A 17,658-nucleotide genomic window follows, 5' to 3' on the forward strand; every position below is an offset into this window, starting at 1 on the left:
AATATTTTGTATTTTTGATTCAGAAGTTACTAAAAATTTTTTTTAATGAAATAGCTCTTGTTAAGCACCGCTTGGTTTTTAAACGCTTCAAATCCCTTTATAGAGACAAATCAATCAAATCCCCTTAAGGGTATCACTTCAAATCCACAGGTGTCCCATATTTACATACATATATTTTAGACATTTCAAATCCCCTTTGCACGACCGCTTCGTATTTTAAAAAAGAAAGAATTAATTATTTATATGAAATACGATACACTAAAATTTAGTTGTCACTTTTGTCATTTTTCAGAAATAAGAGCTTTTCCAGTAAATGATCTTTCACAAACCCCTGGACTCCAGATTGCTTAGAGATTCGAACAATAGTTGTTACAGCTGCTTTTAATATTTTGTGTTTTTAATTCAGAAGTTACCAAAGATGATTTTAATGAAATAGCTCTTGTTAAGCACCGCTTGATTTTTAAACGCTTCAAATCCCCTTATAGAGACCAAATCAAATCCCCTCAAGGGTACCACTTCAAATCCAGAGGTGTCCTCATTTACATCCATATATTTTAAACATTTAAAATCCCCTTTGCATGACCGCTTCAAATCCTCTTAGCTGGACTACTGCAAATCCCCTTAGCGGGACCACTTCAATTACACTGGTAACCTCATTTATTATTTTTGACGCTTAAAATCCCTTTAGATGACTCACTTGAGTTCCACTTAAACTACCATAATTACGCTTGCAGCAAACTACCATAATTACGCTTGCAGCAAACTACCATAATTACGCTTGCAGCAAACTACCATAATTACGCTTGCAGCAAACTACCATAATTACGCTTGCAGCATACATTTTTCTTTTTTAGGTCACTTCGTTGACTGATGACCTATTGAGATAGTCATTTGTCCGTTCTTGTGAACACGATAACTTGAGTCTTTTAGTCAATAGTTATTGCCCTATGCACTAATAATTATTACTGGACTTTGTTTATACGGTAACTTGAATAGGTATGCACCGAGCTAAATGATACTTCGTATATAGAACAACATTGGAGAAATATCGGACGAGTATGAAAATTATCTTGATTCGACTGTAAATTATGGAGTTATTGCCCTTTGCACGAATAATTATTACTGGATCTTGTGAACACGATAACTTGAGTAAACATGAACCAACTTAATCAATAAATGAGCTTGGAAATCAGTTTAATTTGACTGTAAATTACAGAGTTATTGCCCTTTGCACTAACAATTATTACTGGATCTTGTGAACATGATAACTTGAGTAAAGATGCACCGAGCTTAATGAAACTTTGTATTTTGACTAACATTGGAGAAATCTTTGAAAAGTTCGAAAATCAGCGTGATTTGACATTAAACTACAGAGTTATTGCCCTTTGCAATAATAATTAATGAACATAGAGAACAGGATATATTTAGTAAATATGCACTCAGCTCAAAGAAACTTTGTATTTAGATTAGCATTTAAAAGAACTCGGACAAATTTGAAAATCAGCTTGATTTGACTGTAAGTTACGGAGTTATTGCCCTTTGCAATAATAATTATAATAAAAATTGTACACGATAACTTGAGTAAATATGCACCGAGCTTGATGAAACTGAATTTTTTAAAGTAGACTAACATTAGAAAGATCTCGGACGAGTTCGAAAACCAGCTTGATTCGACTAACTTACGCAGTTATTGCCCTTTGCAATAATAATTGTTATTGGACCTTGTATTTTTATAGAAACCATCCATTTATTTCTTATTTCCAATTTGTTATACCTTCTTGAATGATTTTTCGATCTTTCTCAATAACTATTGGCATATGTATAAAACTTGTCTCTTTCTAGAATCCAATAATTTTTTGCCAATCACTAAAAATACATACATTCATAAAAAATTGTAATCGGCCAACTTTAACAGGTAGCTTTTTTGTTTCAGTACTTATGATATGTACATATGTATTAGGGGAAAAAACCCTAATAATATAGGCAGGTTTAGCGGACTAACAGCCGGGTTGAATATCCATAAATGAAGTTGAAATATACGGGTAATACATACATTTTAATGACTATTTTCCCGGTGAAATTTAAACTTTTGTTTTCAGAAACTAGGCTGGGTTTACTTTATTAGTTAAATATACAAACAACGGGATTTGTGTTGAAACTATCACGCAATTTTCATAAATGGAGAATTGACTTGCAATAGCTTTTTTGTTAATTTATGGCGGAAATTCATAGTAGTAAAATTGGAATAAAACGTCACGGTACATGTATGAGACTCGGCAAGCCTCGGGTTTTACATTTTGTGACCCTCGGGTAGAATATCCCTATCCTTCATATACAGTTATACACATGAAAAAGTCTTAAGATATGTGATATCAAGGACGTAGTCTTACTTATAAATCCTTGGTGATATATTCATAATTCGATTTTTGAATGTGCATAATCATATAATAATTTGCCCGAGGTCGAATTGTACATGCAAGCGTTTTTTTAATATTACAATATGCACGTGAGCCAGATGAAATCCCATGTCAATCAAAGGCTCAGCAGCACAAGTTTAAAATGGGACTGATCAATCAAAAGGCGCCATGGATTTGCAATTGTAAGTGGGAGTTGTTTCAATTCTTGACAGAATGTCGGTGATGGGGTGAAGGTTACCTGTGACGGGTCTGTGACCACATCAAAGAAACTTTCGGAATGGTGTAACAATCTCCCGCCGCGAAACTTCATTCGAAACGAACCCTCTCTTTTTCGCCGTGGTGCAATTCATTGTATACACGTAGGATGTATATGTGTTCAAACCAATTTTGATAAATGTTCCTCGAACGTACGGTCTGTACTGAAACCACCCAACAGTTTCTGATGTGGACCATCATGAATTCATCCGAGCGGCTCCAAATTGCGTGTGACATATTCAATCTATCGATAACTATTATAGTTTGTACCATGACTTTATAAGTGATCTACTTACTTATTTGTACAGATACACATAGATTTGAAGATTGTGTTCTCTCTTCCCTCTGACTACATATAGCATAGATTTTAATCCAGTTAAAATGCGTTTTTACATAATGAAATCTTTAACCAAACATGCAGGAACTATATACATATACATGTATGTTAACATTTGCTCAGGCAATCTTACATTATTTAAAGTAGGAAGTTCTGAAGCTCTGCATGAAATATCCTTGGCGGACATGCAACATTACTGTGAAAATATGGGATATTTGAAGGTTATCTGTCAGAGAATGTTAAAAAAATTTGAGTATTCCGAAAATTCCACATTTGCAAATTTTCAGATTAACAAAAATGATTGGTTGAACTATTTTTTAATAAACTGTTTAAATAATATTTTCTTTCATTAATCATTTTCGCCTGGTGTACAAAAAATGTATTAGTTTATTCACTTCTAAGGCAAATTTTCAATAATTGATACATGTATATGGTAATAGAATATTATTTTCCTACTTTATGTTACACATAAAAAAGGAGTTGGTTACAAACTGCATGCTGCGTTAAGCGAATGTGAACATTTGAATATTATCCAAACGATCGTAAAGAAAAACAAAACAAAAAAACATGACTTTTACGTCACACGTTGGTCCCGCCTATAAGCAAAACTATTAGCCAATCAAAGTGTTACATTCACGCCGATACTGTTCCCTGATTGATTGGTCAATCAGAAAAGTTTTCCAAACTGATCGTCGCCGAGCTGTGTGGTCCTGGTTTTACATATTACATAGCCACTCATGTAAGATAATCTTTGTATGTCTTCGTCCTGGTTTCAACCTATAAAGTTTAGTGGACAAAAGGTAGACGTCCTTATAAGGGGAGTCGCCTTCTTCAGGTAAATAAAAAAAGTTAACATACCTTTGTAGAGTATTTGTATCTGTAAATTCGGTGATCTGTGTAGTAACGTTGAATTTCTGTGTCCACCAAGTCTTTCAGAAGAGACGCCTTTTTCCAATAACTAAATTTCGTTAGAGCTCGGGTAAATAAATAGTTACCTGGTCACGTGAATGACGTAGGTCACGTCACGTGTAGTCTGATTATAAGTGGTATCAATGTGAATCAGCTAAGATCATAGTCTAAAGTACCGCCATCACATGCATGAGAGCTGATCACTGATCAGCCTATATGTGTCGGACGTTATCTTGCTGACCGTATTTTCTATTTACTGGACCGAGCGCTATCAGATGCATTATCACATGCGGTGTGGAAATTTACGTTTGGAGATGTACATACGTGTTAATGACTTTGACATCTAATTCTGTCAATCTAAGTATTCATATTTGAAAAAGAGATAAACATGAATTATCATTTAATTGTTATAAAAATCATTTTTATATATTGTCAAAATCCAGACTTTTAACGTTATCCCACCAACGGTATATCGCCTATAGGCAGTTAGACACGACGTAATAATTCAAAAGTGTATTCATGCTTTACATCTACAAGTGTAATATTTTTGGAGTAAAATCGAAGTAGACTCCTCCCCGAATGTTCAGCAATTTTACGGCAGCCAATCAAAATCAAGGGATCGCGTCAATCACACAGATTGTATGTGGTTTCGTGTAAAAATGACGACAAAATAGAGTTGATGAATTAAAAAAATATCAGTACCCATACCTTGTGAAATATGATTAGTGAAATGGCAATCGGTTGACAAGTATATATAAATCAACGGAAACCTGGATAATTTCAACAAGCGACTTTTAAATTTTTTATGTTATGGAGATAAACCGAAAACTGTACAATATGTTGGAGAAAGAACTGAATCGAGCCCCTTCAGGGCCGAGATCTGTCCCCTCTCCAACATATTGTACAGTTTCAGGCTTATCTCGTACTTAAAACATAGCAAGTCTTTGTGTTAATAAAATACACTTTTATTTCTAATATCAGTCAGTTTTTTGCCTTTGTCTATGAGATCAGGTCACTTTACCAATGTGCATTCAACCATGACAAATCCAATATAGACAATGGCAACATAGAATTACCTTTGCCTGTGTTATATGTGATGAATAGCATTCATGAACGGAATGCATGAAGCAAGCTTTTGGGTTGGAAAACTATCTGTAAATTCACTTTAAACATGTCCACCGACAGTGATTGAGGGATATTACTTTCTTATATTAATTTAAATGATATAATAAGGTGACTTTAGTGACTTTTATTGTCAAAAGGACATTTCTGTTCAATGTCTTATGTGGTCAAGAAATAACATATGAAACTAGACTTGTAATTAGGCGTTTGCTTGAAAGCGTCTTGTTAAAATGATCGCATATAATAGTGATTTTCCAGGTTAGTTCAAATTTAAAGCAGTCGGTGCCCCTAGAACTTACATTGCATTCAGAGGATTTAAAATTTCGACCTCTCTAGGGACAATCTTGGATTTATTATACCATTTGCTATTTCATTCAACAAGCCAATTGAATTTAGGTGAAATTCTTAAATATTGTTGAATCAAAATCAAAATAAGTGTAAAACTACAGTGTAGATGATTTGGAAATTTAATATCAAAAGTGGTGTACAAAAACAAGGTTTTCAGAAAGCGGAAATTGGAGTTAATGCTGTAGATACACGTAAGTGTTAAATGGTGAATTCATAATAAGGAGGAAAACTCGATATGGGATATATACAGACATTATGTGGATGTGTTTAATTCTGCATCAATAGAGGATTAATTTCTCTTCATATTCATTGTGTGGGATTTTATTCGTAATTTGGATTTAAAAATTATGGAATAATCCGGCAGGTTGTGTGTAGTGTGTTAACATAATTATGGGATTATGCCCGGAGACAAATACTCATCCTCATTGTGTAACTCTCCCATAAGTTACCTTTTACTGTCTTATATTAGAGTCACATACATGTATAAGACAGTAAAAGGTAATATATGGGACAGTTACAGGTAATGGTCCCATAATCCTGGAGTTAAAGCACAGAAACAACAATATATGACATCACAATTATGCAATTATGTTTTAATAGCAATTTCCTGACGAATCATATCTATAAAAATAGAGAAATATCAGTTCTACATATGTGTAAAAAGATATATAAATGTATGAGCGAGGTGCACGTTTAAGCTACTCTCCCAAACATATATATTATACAGTACAGTATTACGTAAAACTCTTACTTAAATAAAAAAATAAAATATCTTAAAAATATTGTTCAATTCTCGTAAATTCCGTATTTGCATAGTTACAGAGTTATCTGGCCTTACAGGTAGGTATTTATTGTGACGCCATGTGTTTGCAAGCGTAACGTCATCATTTTAGGAGAAAACGACGTGAATTGCGCCCACAAAATAACTACGTCACAATGGATACTATCCGCAAGGGAGCTAACTCTGTAATATGTTATGATTTTTAAAACCATTTCTTACTAAGAACCAAATTAAAGACAATTCAGACACAATAGAATATAAATGGGCGTTCAATGATATCAGTCATTGTATCATGTACCTGTATTTACAAGTAACATGTCAGGTGTATGTGGACCTCTTCAAATGAAAAGTTGTCTGATAAGAATTCTCCACAAATCATGTCACATGAGCGTCTATTGATTTAAATTTTACTCTAGATATAGGTCAGATTTTAGGACACCCCTAATAATATGATAAAACACCTCACATGACTATGGACATGCATAGGCCTGTTAAAGGAATGCTATATGTCTGGCCCTAACTGATAACAGACTATGAAGCTGATACTGTGTAGTATTGTGTATTAAAGTTACCTGTAAAATGAGTCATTATTCTTAGTAAGAGACACTAATGATATAAGCTTGCGTTCAAATACATTACATGTATATATCAATAGTATTACTTTGTTATAAAACATAACTTTAAATATTTTGGGCCCTCAATATTTACTAACTCTGGATTAGTTTCTGATACCGAGTTGTTAAATTACATTTAAGTCATGCCAAAGCACAGGCGTCTGATTCTGGTTTTTGATTAAGAGTTTAATAGCGTACACCTAGTATATAGGACATGTGGCCAATGCGAATATTTTATATTTTTCTATTAGTTTAAATATTTCATGATTAAACCATACACTTCACTGCCAATGGACAATTACCATTCACTGTTGTCGGGGATTTATAACTAAAACAGTAATGATAAAATGAAACAGAGAATTGTCACCTGTGAGTGTGCGCTATGAATAATCAAACTAATTCTAAAGCACCGTCAATTAAGCCAGAAAAGACCCGCTAAACGATTGACTCACCAAGGTATCAGATGTTACCACAAGAAAACCCTCATCAAAATACAATCTGCAAACTTCAATCTTTCTAACAATGTCTGATTCAAAGCAAGTGTAAATATGTCTTGCTTACTTCAAAACAACTTCCTTTTATAAAGCCAAAAGAACCAATTCTGAACAGTTACACAATTATATCACATATATCTATATGCTTAAAACAGAGATGTTGATCTAATGACCTTGATCTCTGACACATTGATCTTGACCTCTGACACATTGACCTTGACCCATGACTTCCTGTATCAGGTGAGTGTTTAATGTTAAAATTATTTATTTAAAATATCATAAATATACAAATTAAAGAGAAAAAAAAACTGACAGACGGACAGACAGATAGAATGCCGAATAGACGTACAACCTGATTAAGATAGATGATCGGCATCTCGAAGCGGAGCCCTAATAAACAATAACATATTATTGTTATTTGTACAACATCAAAATCTGATAACGCCACCTGAATCAGACTAATGGGCACTTTAATTCATGGTGATATCTATATGTAGGTATTGTTTTATGTAAACGATTTTGTAGTAACAAGTCTTCAGTGTATGTGGTTTACATAAAATTTTATTTTCAGATTTTCAATCACAAATATTCTTTATTTTATTATTTTTGTTTGGAAAAATCACCACCGAAGCATAAGCACAGAATCAAAACCAATGGTCGTTTTTTTAAACTTGAATAACGTTCACTCATTGCCGCCACTCATTATCGAACCCGCGACCCCGGACTTACTGGTCCGCCGCTCTACCGACTGAGCTAAAGGGTCCCCTAGCGCGAAGCTAGAACGAGACCGTAACATCTATAAACAAATACACACAGACTGCTGGGCTTACAACCGATGTTGACCATGCTTATATTTTGATACACTGGAGAACATAGACTTCATGAAGACAGCAGAATAGTTTTCCAATACATCGATGTTTAGAGTATATGGCTGTGTTTAAATTACGACCATAATTACGCTTGCAGCAAACTACCATAATTACGCTTGCAGCATACATTTTTCTTTTTTTAGGTCACTTCTTTGACTGATGACCTATTGAGATAGTCATTTGTCCGTTCTTGTGAACACGATAACTTTGAGTCTTTTAGTCAATAGTTATTGCCCTATGCACTAATAATTATTACTTTGTTTATACGATAACTTGAATAGGTATGCACTGAGCTAAATGATACTTCGTATATAGAACAACATTGGAGAAATATCGGACGAGTATGAAAATTATCTTGATTCGACTGTAAATTATGGAGTTATTGCCCTTTGCACGAAATAATTATTAATGGATCTTGTGAACACGATAACTTGAGTAAACATGAACCACCTTTAACCAATAAATGAGCTTGGAAATCAGTTTAATTTGACTGTAAATTACAGAGTTATTGCCCTTTGCACTAACAATTATTACTGGATCTTGTGAACATGATTACTTGAGTAAAGATGCACCGAGCTTAATGAAACTTTGTATTTTGACTAATATTGGAGAAATCTCGGCCTGAGTATGAAAATCAGCTTGATTCGACTGTAAATTATAGAGTTATTGCCCTTTGCACGAATAATTGTTAATGGATCTTGTGAACACGATAACTTGAGTAAACATGAACCACCTTAATCAATAAATGAGCTTGGAAATCAGTTTAATTTAACTGTAAATTACAGAGTTATTGCCCTTTGCACTAACAATTATTACTGGATCTTGTGAACATGATTACTTTAGTAAAGATGCACCGAGCTTAAAATGAAACTTTGTATATTGACTAACATTGGAGAAATCTCGGCTGAGTATGAAAATCAGCTTGATTCGACTATAAATTATTATTGGAGTTATTGCCCTTTGTCACGAATAATTGTTTCATTTTTTAAAACGTGAATATTATTAGTAAAATCCTGAAATTCAATACCTCCGTATCTACTATTACAATACACCCAAAATGGCGGCCATTACGATTGCAAATCTTGTGACATCCATCCGATATAGATAGGCCTATTAAACATTAAAAACGTGAGTAAATCATTTACAGTTGCAAGCAGTATTTGTTTTTGAAGTAGTGCTCACTAGCTGTAGTCATAAAACTTATTGAAAGGCCAGCTGATTGTTTTCTAGGCTGCCGATCGGCTGCTTGACTTCAGCTTACGTAATACACAGACCTGAAAGTGACACCACAAGCCAAGGTGGAAATAGTCCAAGGCTGCTAATTAGGGCCACTGGGGTGTTGGTCAGGGGGTCAGGGAGTGGTCACACTTCTTTTGTTTACTTAATTATCAAGCCACTACCTGGTATTTGGTAATTTAGTAGAAGTGTACTGGGGACAAACAGGGCACGGCGTTAGGTCAAAGGGGCATGGCGTCAGGTAAAAAGGGCACGACGCGGCGCCATGCTAATCGGGGCTGTGGGAAACACTACTTATACTAAGTATCTATCAAGAAGTAACTAGTTCACCATTCTAATCAAACTGATGTGCATAAAATAAGAATATTTGCTATGAAGCTTATTGTTCACAATTGTTTAAGAGATAAAAACACAAAAGTGAAAGTGTGCAAGTCCAAACAACACAAATCATGCAGACACAAAACTCAAGTCACTACATATACTCCTTACCTGATGGTAGATATGTATAGGTACAGTAACATAGATTACATTAGTAATACTGGCTGTATGTAGATATAGAAGGATGAAAGCTAGGCTACAATTAATTATTTATAAAAGAAAATAAATAACTAAATAGTGTGCACTAATGTCACATGGAGATCTATGTAGTCAAGGCAAATGTACATCTTTTATGGCAATATTCTGGGACAATTTGGAATGAGGATTTTTTCTTCTTCTTTTCAAAATTTTGTTTATCAATTCTTTTATAAATCCAAAAATGACAATGCATGTTTTCACTGTGGCCTTTATGCTAGAGTAGTTTGAGATCTTAACATAATTAACTGTTAAAATGCAATTAATTAACTAGATATAGGCTGTTATATAAATTACCAAAGCATATCTTTTCAACTTTACACAACACTACATCAATTTACAAGGTTAGGCTTGGATTTTTCATATGCACACGAAATGCAGAATAGGATTGAAGCATGTACGATTCCTGCTTTATTTTTAACGGATTGATAGCTTCATGCCCTTCCAATTTTCAAACAAAGCAGGATCAATATTTATCTAAAGGTTGATGGAGGCATGCAAATTCACAAAATGATTTGAAATTTTTTAATCTCTATCATTTGTCACGGGTAATTGCAGTCGTCGTTATGTAAGACAGACGATCAAAATGTAGGCCTCAGAAAACATGCGATTGCAGAAAAATACATTGTATACATTAAAGAATTAGTGCAAGGGAAAGCCACTTCACACAATGAGTTCAACCAGTGCGGCACAGATCACATCATCACTGCACTTTGCCGTCAAGGCTTTACTATAATAGTCGTACATTTGCCCATTCGTAGAGGCGTAGAGAGCAGGGTCATTGCTGTCTACGTACTGAACATGTGTTGGGTAAACGGTCTGTCCTCCTTGCTGGAGCGTCACTGTGTCTTGTCCGTGGTTTTGTTCATTAAGCTGTTGATCTGGAACGGAGGCTTTGAAAAAATCACATGCATTAAATATCACAATTAACGTTATTTTTATGAAAGTTGGAAACTACATGATGGTATTAACCGCTGGAAATGCAACGCCTTTAGTATACTAACACCACTGTATATCTATGCTAAGAACTACCATATGTAAATAATGTTCTGTACATCAAATCTTAAAATGTGCAGTTGAATACAATACATGAACAAATTTGACATGTTTATTTGGGTAAAGTTATTTTTTATACTGAATGATTAGGTTAACTTCAATGAAACAGACACCATCAGCTGACTGCTAGGGAACTTACTGGTGACAATGAACTGCTGTGTAGTGTGTGCCTGTGATGGCTGGATTATAGTTGTAGTTTGGGACTTCTGACCTTGAGAATGCATAGTCTGCCCACTAGATGGGGTTTTCTACAAAACAATCAACACCAAATAATTAATACAGACAGGAAAATAGTGTAGTGTTGGGAATCAGTTCATTTCATCCCAATTTTAATTACAACACAGTAATCGATTATCAATATAGATAGGAAAACAGTGTTTGATGGGCATACTCAAATTTATCCAAAATAATGATACTACTTGAGAGCTAGCGACAGAAGTAAAACCTACCTGTTGTACATTTAGCAGTGTAGTTGGATTCATGGCCTGAAGGTCAGTAACATAAGTCTGGGTTGCCATTTTTCAGCTGCCCCAGGGCTAAAAGAGAAACAATCAACTTTATAGAATAACAATAGCAGACAAGAATTCCACGAAAGTGGATGTGTCGCCTGCACAGCATCACAAAAAATTGTTATTTACAGTTGAAAATATTGTTAATAATTAGGTGAAGTTATTATCAAGTCCTGTATCTCTTGCAAATATTGATTGATTTTTACCAGCATCAACCCATCCAAGATCTCATTAAGATAAAGCAATACACCAAATTTGGTTGAAATAGGACAATAAATAATTAAGTTATCGAGCGGAAACCATGGATTTACTGTTTTGACAATTTTAAAGTCTTGTAACTCTTTTGCAAATATAATATTGGCGGATTTTGACCATTATCAAACTCATCTGAGATCTCATTTATATAAAGCAATACACCAAATTTGGTTGAAATCGGACAATAAATAATTAAGTTATTGCACACTGACACCGACATAGTTATACCTAAGTGTCACCCTTGCGTTGCAGGCGACACAAAACCCATTCACAACTTTTTGAGTTCTAATTACAAAGAAGAAAGTATTATTTGTTCATGTTCATTTTACAATTATTCACATATCAATCATTTACCCCCACAATTAATGAATAATACATTTCTAATGCATTCAGTCAAAAACCAATTATTTGATGCCAAAACAACTGGTTAGTAGATTTTGTCATAGCTCAATGTTTTATTTTCGCTTTGGACGTATTGTGTCAACTTACACAAATGAAGCTTCTAAACTTTAGAATGGTGTTGCAGAACAAAATTTGCTGTAAAGCTAATCTGCAAAGTATTGAACCAACGAATTTCCTTTCAAAACGTTAAGATACATGTACTTTATATAATATTAAGATAGTCACCATTTAAAGCAGTATCATTATTGCAACCTTGGAAAACAAATATGTATAACACTTTTAGAGATCTATACACACCTAAACCGGAATGGCCTTTGAGTTTTAAAATGAGGTTGAATGATTTTGGAGAGTCGCAAAAGTTATTAGCTTTAGCGTTATGACGTCACAATATATATAACATCAGGTTTTCATGCTATTTTTTTTCATATTGAAAAGAAAAAAAAGGAATCAACCAATCAGAAAACCAGCTTTAGTATAAAACAAAGAAAAATGAATTATTGATACATAAATATCAATATGAAATTTGATTTTCTTTAACAAAATTTTTTTAATGTATAAATAATAAAATTAAAATGTTAGTATGCTTTCATGCATGACATGGTCACCTGCAACGCTAACCTGTTGGCTAGTGGAATTTTATAACTATGGAAAATGACTGACATGTTTATTAAATATTGAACATGATATACAATTTCAGTTTTGCAATTTGCATGCATTATTACAATGTCATAATAACTCTATGGTTTTTTGTCCTTCTTTACAATGGTTCAAAACTGTTTCAGAAATTTCTTAAAGATGCTCCACCGCCTACAGAGCATAAATAATACTCATTATTTGAACAATGATTGGTGTTCAATCATGTTTATATATACATATGTCTTATTAACACAGATAAAACCACAAAATATTTTTTTTTGGCTTTTGATGCACGTACAATCAGTAATTTATTCCATATAGGACAAAGGCCTAGTGCCAGGAATTTTTTCGGGATGCATTTGATTAATATTTATTTTTAATAGTTTTATCTCGGAATTAAAATTAGAGGCTCAAACTTTTCACTGGTGGTAATGGTGTAAAGCAAGTAACTTTTTTTAACAGAAGAAAAATACTAATATTCGTCTGCTCTTATTTTTTTATAACTAATAGCATCACTATCAATAAGCCATACGGCAATGGCTGGTTATATTAACCAGAATTTGAAAAGTTGCAATGCTACAACGGTAAATAAGCAAGAATAATATCTATCTTTGATGTTCCATTTATAGTTATAATGATATTTTTCACAAATGAATTCCAGAAAACTTTTTTCCCATCAGTAATAACTGGTTGCTAGGGAAATATTTTTATCTCAAAAGCAACAAAACATCACCTTTATATGAATTATTGAATATCAAAAAAATACTACATTATAAAAGAAAATAAGCATATGAATAAATATTAAAGAATCCAATAAAATACAACTAAAATGAGACCCACATGTTCAGTCATGTTATATAAATATATCCATGTCTGGACACAGCCAAATACTTGTTATTAACTCTTTGTATTCCCAACATTAACTTATTTCCATCAAAATCAAATAAATGAAGCGCCTATGAACGGTTATCAAGCATATAAACACCTGTAACTACGTTATCTTTCCCTTCTTCGATGTTACTTAGCAACCTCTCGCTGTCCCATAGTAGCAACCACACATCCATGGCATTTGGAGTGCCCTAAATAACGACCCGCATGGTACACCCCAACCAATTTTATCATAAAACGCTTTCGTCACGATCCAAATCCACTTCAAAATTGATACAATGCAAAATTTAATTCAAAATGACTTTCACAGCCACGTGATGGATGCTGATGAATTCAAAAAAGCCGCCTTTTGTCCAAAATTTTACAACAAATTTACTTGAAACACATCAACATTCGCCATTTTAGAAACATATTTGACGATAAACAACAGACAACGCATTAGATTTGCAAGACATATTAAGCAAAATCTACAAAATATAATTCACCAGAAGGAGTATCATCAACACATGAAGATGTGACTATACTAACTGACCAAATGAAAAGAAAAATCACCTTAGGTTGTTGGCGGGTAACAGTCGTCACAGCTACGGTGTCTATGGCGTTTATTCCTACGGCAACTGTTGCCAGACTCTTCGCGTCAGCAAATGCCTTGATTCATACGCACATTTTTTCCGGAACTATGTTTAATATTCCCTAACAAGTTAAAAATACAAACAATAATCCAAATAAAATATTTTCTATCTCTTTTTACATAATGCTAAAAAATTATGTGAATGCAATATGAACATTTAAAAAGATATTAGTGTATTTTGCACGCACTATTTCTTTTCTCGTAGTTTCCGGTATGGGGTAATGCGGCCTGCGCTTCGATTATGAAGATGAAAGACAATATGGCGGATCCCGGTAGAATGTCTATGGCGTCTTGACAACTGCGGCATGCGTTAAATTTTGTCATCTGATTAACAACCTAGCGACTTATTTGATTAAACACAAGTACCAAAACACTGCTTATTTGCTATTTATTCATAAATAAGAACTCATTTGTTGTATCAAAGGCTGTGAACTTTCGAAGCGAAACAAGGAGAAATCATGGTCATGGATTGAGGCCCTCGAAGGGAGATTTTATAAAGAGGCCGCATACTTTCGTTACCAGAAACTCGACCATGGAAACTTGTGTCCGAACACGTTTGTTACTGGATAGGAGAGACACTCGAATTTTCTACCATGATATAGGCCTAATTTGTCAATATTTTTAATTATAAATTAAATTTTAACATTGATGCATTAAAATATCTCACTTTAGAGTTGAATATCAAATTTAATCTGAAGCAAAATTTAATTAAATAATTTTATTATAAAACAATAGGCCCTTTTGATAAAATATATTATATGTGCATCTTTATTTATCACTATGCAGCATATCTTATTCCCATTTACTATTATTACTTATTTTCAAATTGACACTAGGCTTATCACCTTGGTTGATGCACTCTGACCTACATCTTAACCTTTGACCAACATTAAAGCTTGCATTTTTTTTATGTAAATTATCTCAATAAATACATATACTATGATTTGGATAATTAACGATTTATAACATCAATCATCAACTTCGTAAATTGAAATTAATGCACAGAATTCACATTCACCTTGAGCTGTCTGATACAAGCTGATATTTTTAACTCCATGGTGACCTGCCGAAAGTTGACAGTATTATATTTACCGGTATGTACATACACTCCAAAATTTTGATGAATTACGAGCATGAATGTCTGTGGTACATGGAATATTTGTTGATGTCAAATTCTTAAGCTGTCATCTGACATTTCAAAATTAAAATGTTTTTTTCTGCTTGGCAGATATTAAAGTTAAGAATTTTCAAGGTTAAATTTGTTGTAGGAGGTCTTTGCATACATGTAAACAATACAATTGGTATATCTTTACATTTAGAGTTTTGATATTGCACCTATAAATTGATTAGACTTAGTAATGTACATGTCCATTCACAGGCGTGCCCAATGGTATCATAGCTACTCCAGGTGTCAATTTAGTTTAATTAAGTATAATGAAATACAAGAGATCCTAGAAGGTTCTTAGCACCAAGCATAGATTGATCTATGTCTGACAATTGATCTTTTCTCTACTTTACAAGCTTCACCTATCAAAATCCAAGATGGTGGCCTGTCAGTCATCTTGTTGACTGATCTGTCCAAAAATGCACTATGCACAACTAAGGCCCAAGGGGCACATACATACAGATTTTGTTTGTTTGTTTGATTAAATTAACGTCCTATTAACAGCCATGATCTTGTAAGGACAGCTTCCCATGGATGGGGTGTGTTGCGTGTATGAAATGCAGGTGTGTGTTTTGGGAGACTGAGGTATATTCATGTTGTGTCTTCTTTTATAGTGGAAATCTTGCCCTTTTTATAGTGCTATATCACTGAAGCATGCCGACGAATTTGAGAATGATCACTTCAGTATTTTCTGAGAATTAGCGGTAACAAACTTTTACTATGAAAATCGAAGATCGCTGCCAAAGGCGCCTGGCAGGCATCTTGTTGACCGATCAGTCTCAAAATGAAATATGGACAACTGGGGACCTAGGGGAACCTACATATGCAATTTGAGAAGGATCCCTTCAGTACTTTCTGAGAAATAGCTATAACAAACTATCAAAATCCAAGATGGCGGCCAGTTGGCCATCTTGTTGACCGATCGGTCCCAAAACACATTATGCACAACTAAGGCCCTAGGAAAATCTACATATGAAATTTGAGAATGATCCCTTCAGTACACTCTGAGAAATAGTGACAAGAATTGTTAACGGACCACAAACGAAAAGCGATATGAATAGCCCATCATCTGATGATGGACTAAAAATAGACAATTTGCTTTTTTTTTGTGTACATACAGTGATTGATAACTATGGTCACAGCTGACCGTCATGGGATTATACCATTGTCACAGCTGACCTTCATGGATTTGTTCATTGTCACAGCTGACCCTGAAGTAATTGTACCATTGTCACAGCTGACCTTTATAGGATTGTATCATTGTCATAACTGACATTGTCACAAGGAATCGTACCATTCTCATAGCTGACCTTCAAGGTTTGTCACAGCTGCCATTCAAGGGACTGAGCCATTGTCACAGCTGACCTTCAAGGTTTATCACAGCTGAATTTCAAGGGATTGTACCATTGTCACTGTTGACCTTCAAGGAATCGTACCATTGTCATAGTTGACATTCAAGGTTTGTCACAGCTAACCTTCAAGGGATTGTACCATTGTAACAGTCAACCTTCAAAGGATTGTACCATTGTCACAGCTGACCTTCAAGGTTTGTCACAGCTGAATTTCAAGGGATTGTAAAATTGTCACTGTCAACCTGAAAAGGATTGTACCAATGTCACAGCTGACTTTCAAGGGATTGTTTCATTTTCACAGTTGACCTTGTACCATTTTCAAAGTTTGTCACAGCTCTGAGCTGATGCGATAAAAATTTGTTAGTCTTGACCAGAAGTCATTATTCATGAAATGGCTCCCACGCTAACGAAATAGAAATAATTTAGTATGGACCGGTATAGAACTTGCCATTAGAGTACTAAAATGGCACAAAGATTACTTTTAAGGATACCCAAATCAAAGAATTCAAATTGATATTGATTGAGGGGACTCATATCTCATTATAACAACTTTCTTATATCTTGTTATAGCAACTTAATTATCTCATTATAACAACTTTCTTATATCTTGTTATAGCAACTTAATTATCTCATTATAACAACTTTCTTATATCTTGTTATAGCAACTTAATTACTCATTTAATCTTATATCTTGTTATCACTTAATTACTCATTTAACACTTCTATATCTTGTATAGCAACTAATTTCTATATAACAACTTTCTTATATCTTGTTATAGCAACTTAATTACCTCATTATAACAACTTTC

General features: G+C 33.9%; 1 protein-coding gene across 10 annotated transcripts in view; it reads right to left on the reverse strand.

Annotated features, from left to right (window-relative positions):
• Window positions 1-14,393, reverse strand: part of LOC138325752 (DNA-binding protein RFX2-like) — a 39,081-nt gene extending 24,688 nt beyond the window's left edge. For 5 of the 10 annotated variants that reach the window (XM_069271623.1, XM_069271618.1, XM_069271614.1 and 2 more), the window contains exons 1-4: window positions 14,254-14,393; window positions 11,461-11,547; window positions 11,151-11,259; window positions 10,701-10,848 (exon numbers count right to left, since the gene is read on the reverse strand). In XM_069271623.1, coding sequence (XP_069127724.1) covers window positions 10,701-10,848; window positions 11,151-11,259; window positions 11,461-11,529 — 326 coding nt within the window. In that variant the 5' untranslated portion in view covers window positions 11,530-11,547; window positions 14,254-14,393. The remainder of the gene's footprint in view (window positions 1-10,700; window positions 10,849-11,150; window positions 11,260-11,460; window positions 11,548-14,253) is intronic. The other 5 variants (XM_069271622.1, XM_069271620.1, XM_069271621.1 and 2 more) reach the window with 3 other exon arrangements.
• Between the last annotated feature and the right edge of the window lie 3,265 nt (window positions 14,394-17,658).

Source organism: Argopecten irradians, chromosome 6 (genome assembly GCF_041381155.1).
Source record: "Argopecten irradians isolate NY chromosome 6, Ai_NY, whole genome shotgun sequence".
Lineage (NCBI taxonomy): Eukaryota > Metazoa > Mollusca > Bivalvia > Pectinida > Pectinidae > Argopecten > Argopecten irradians.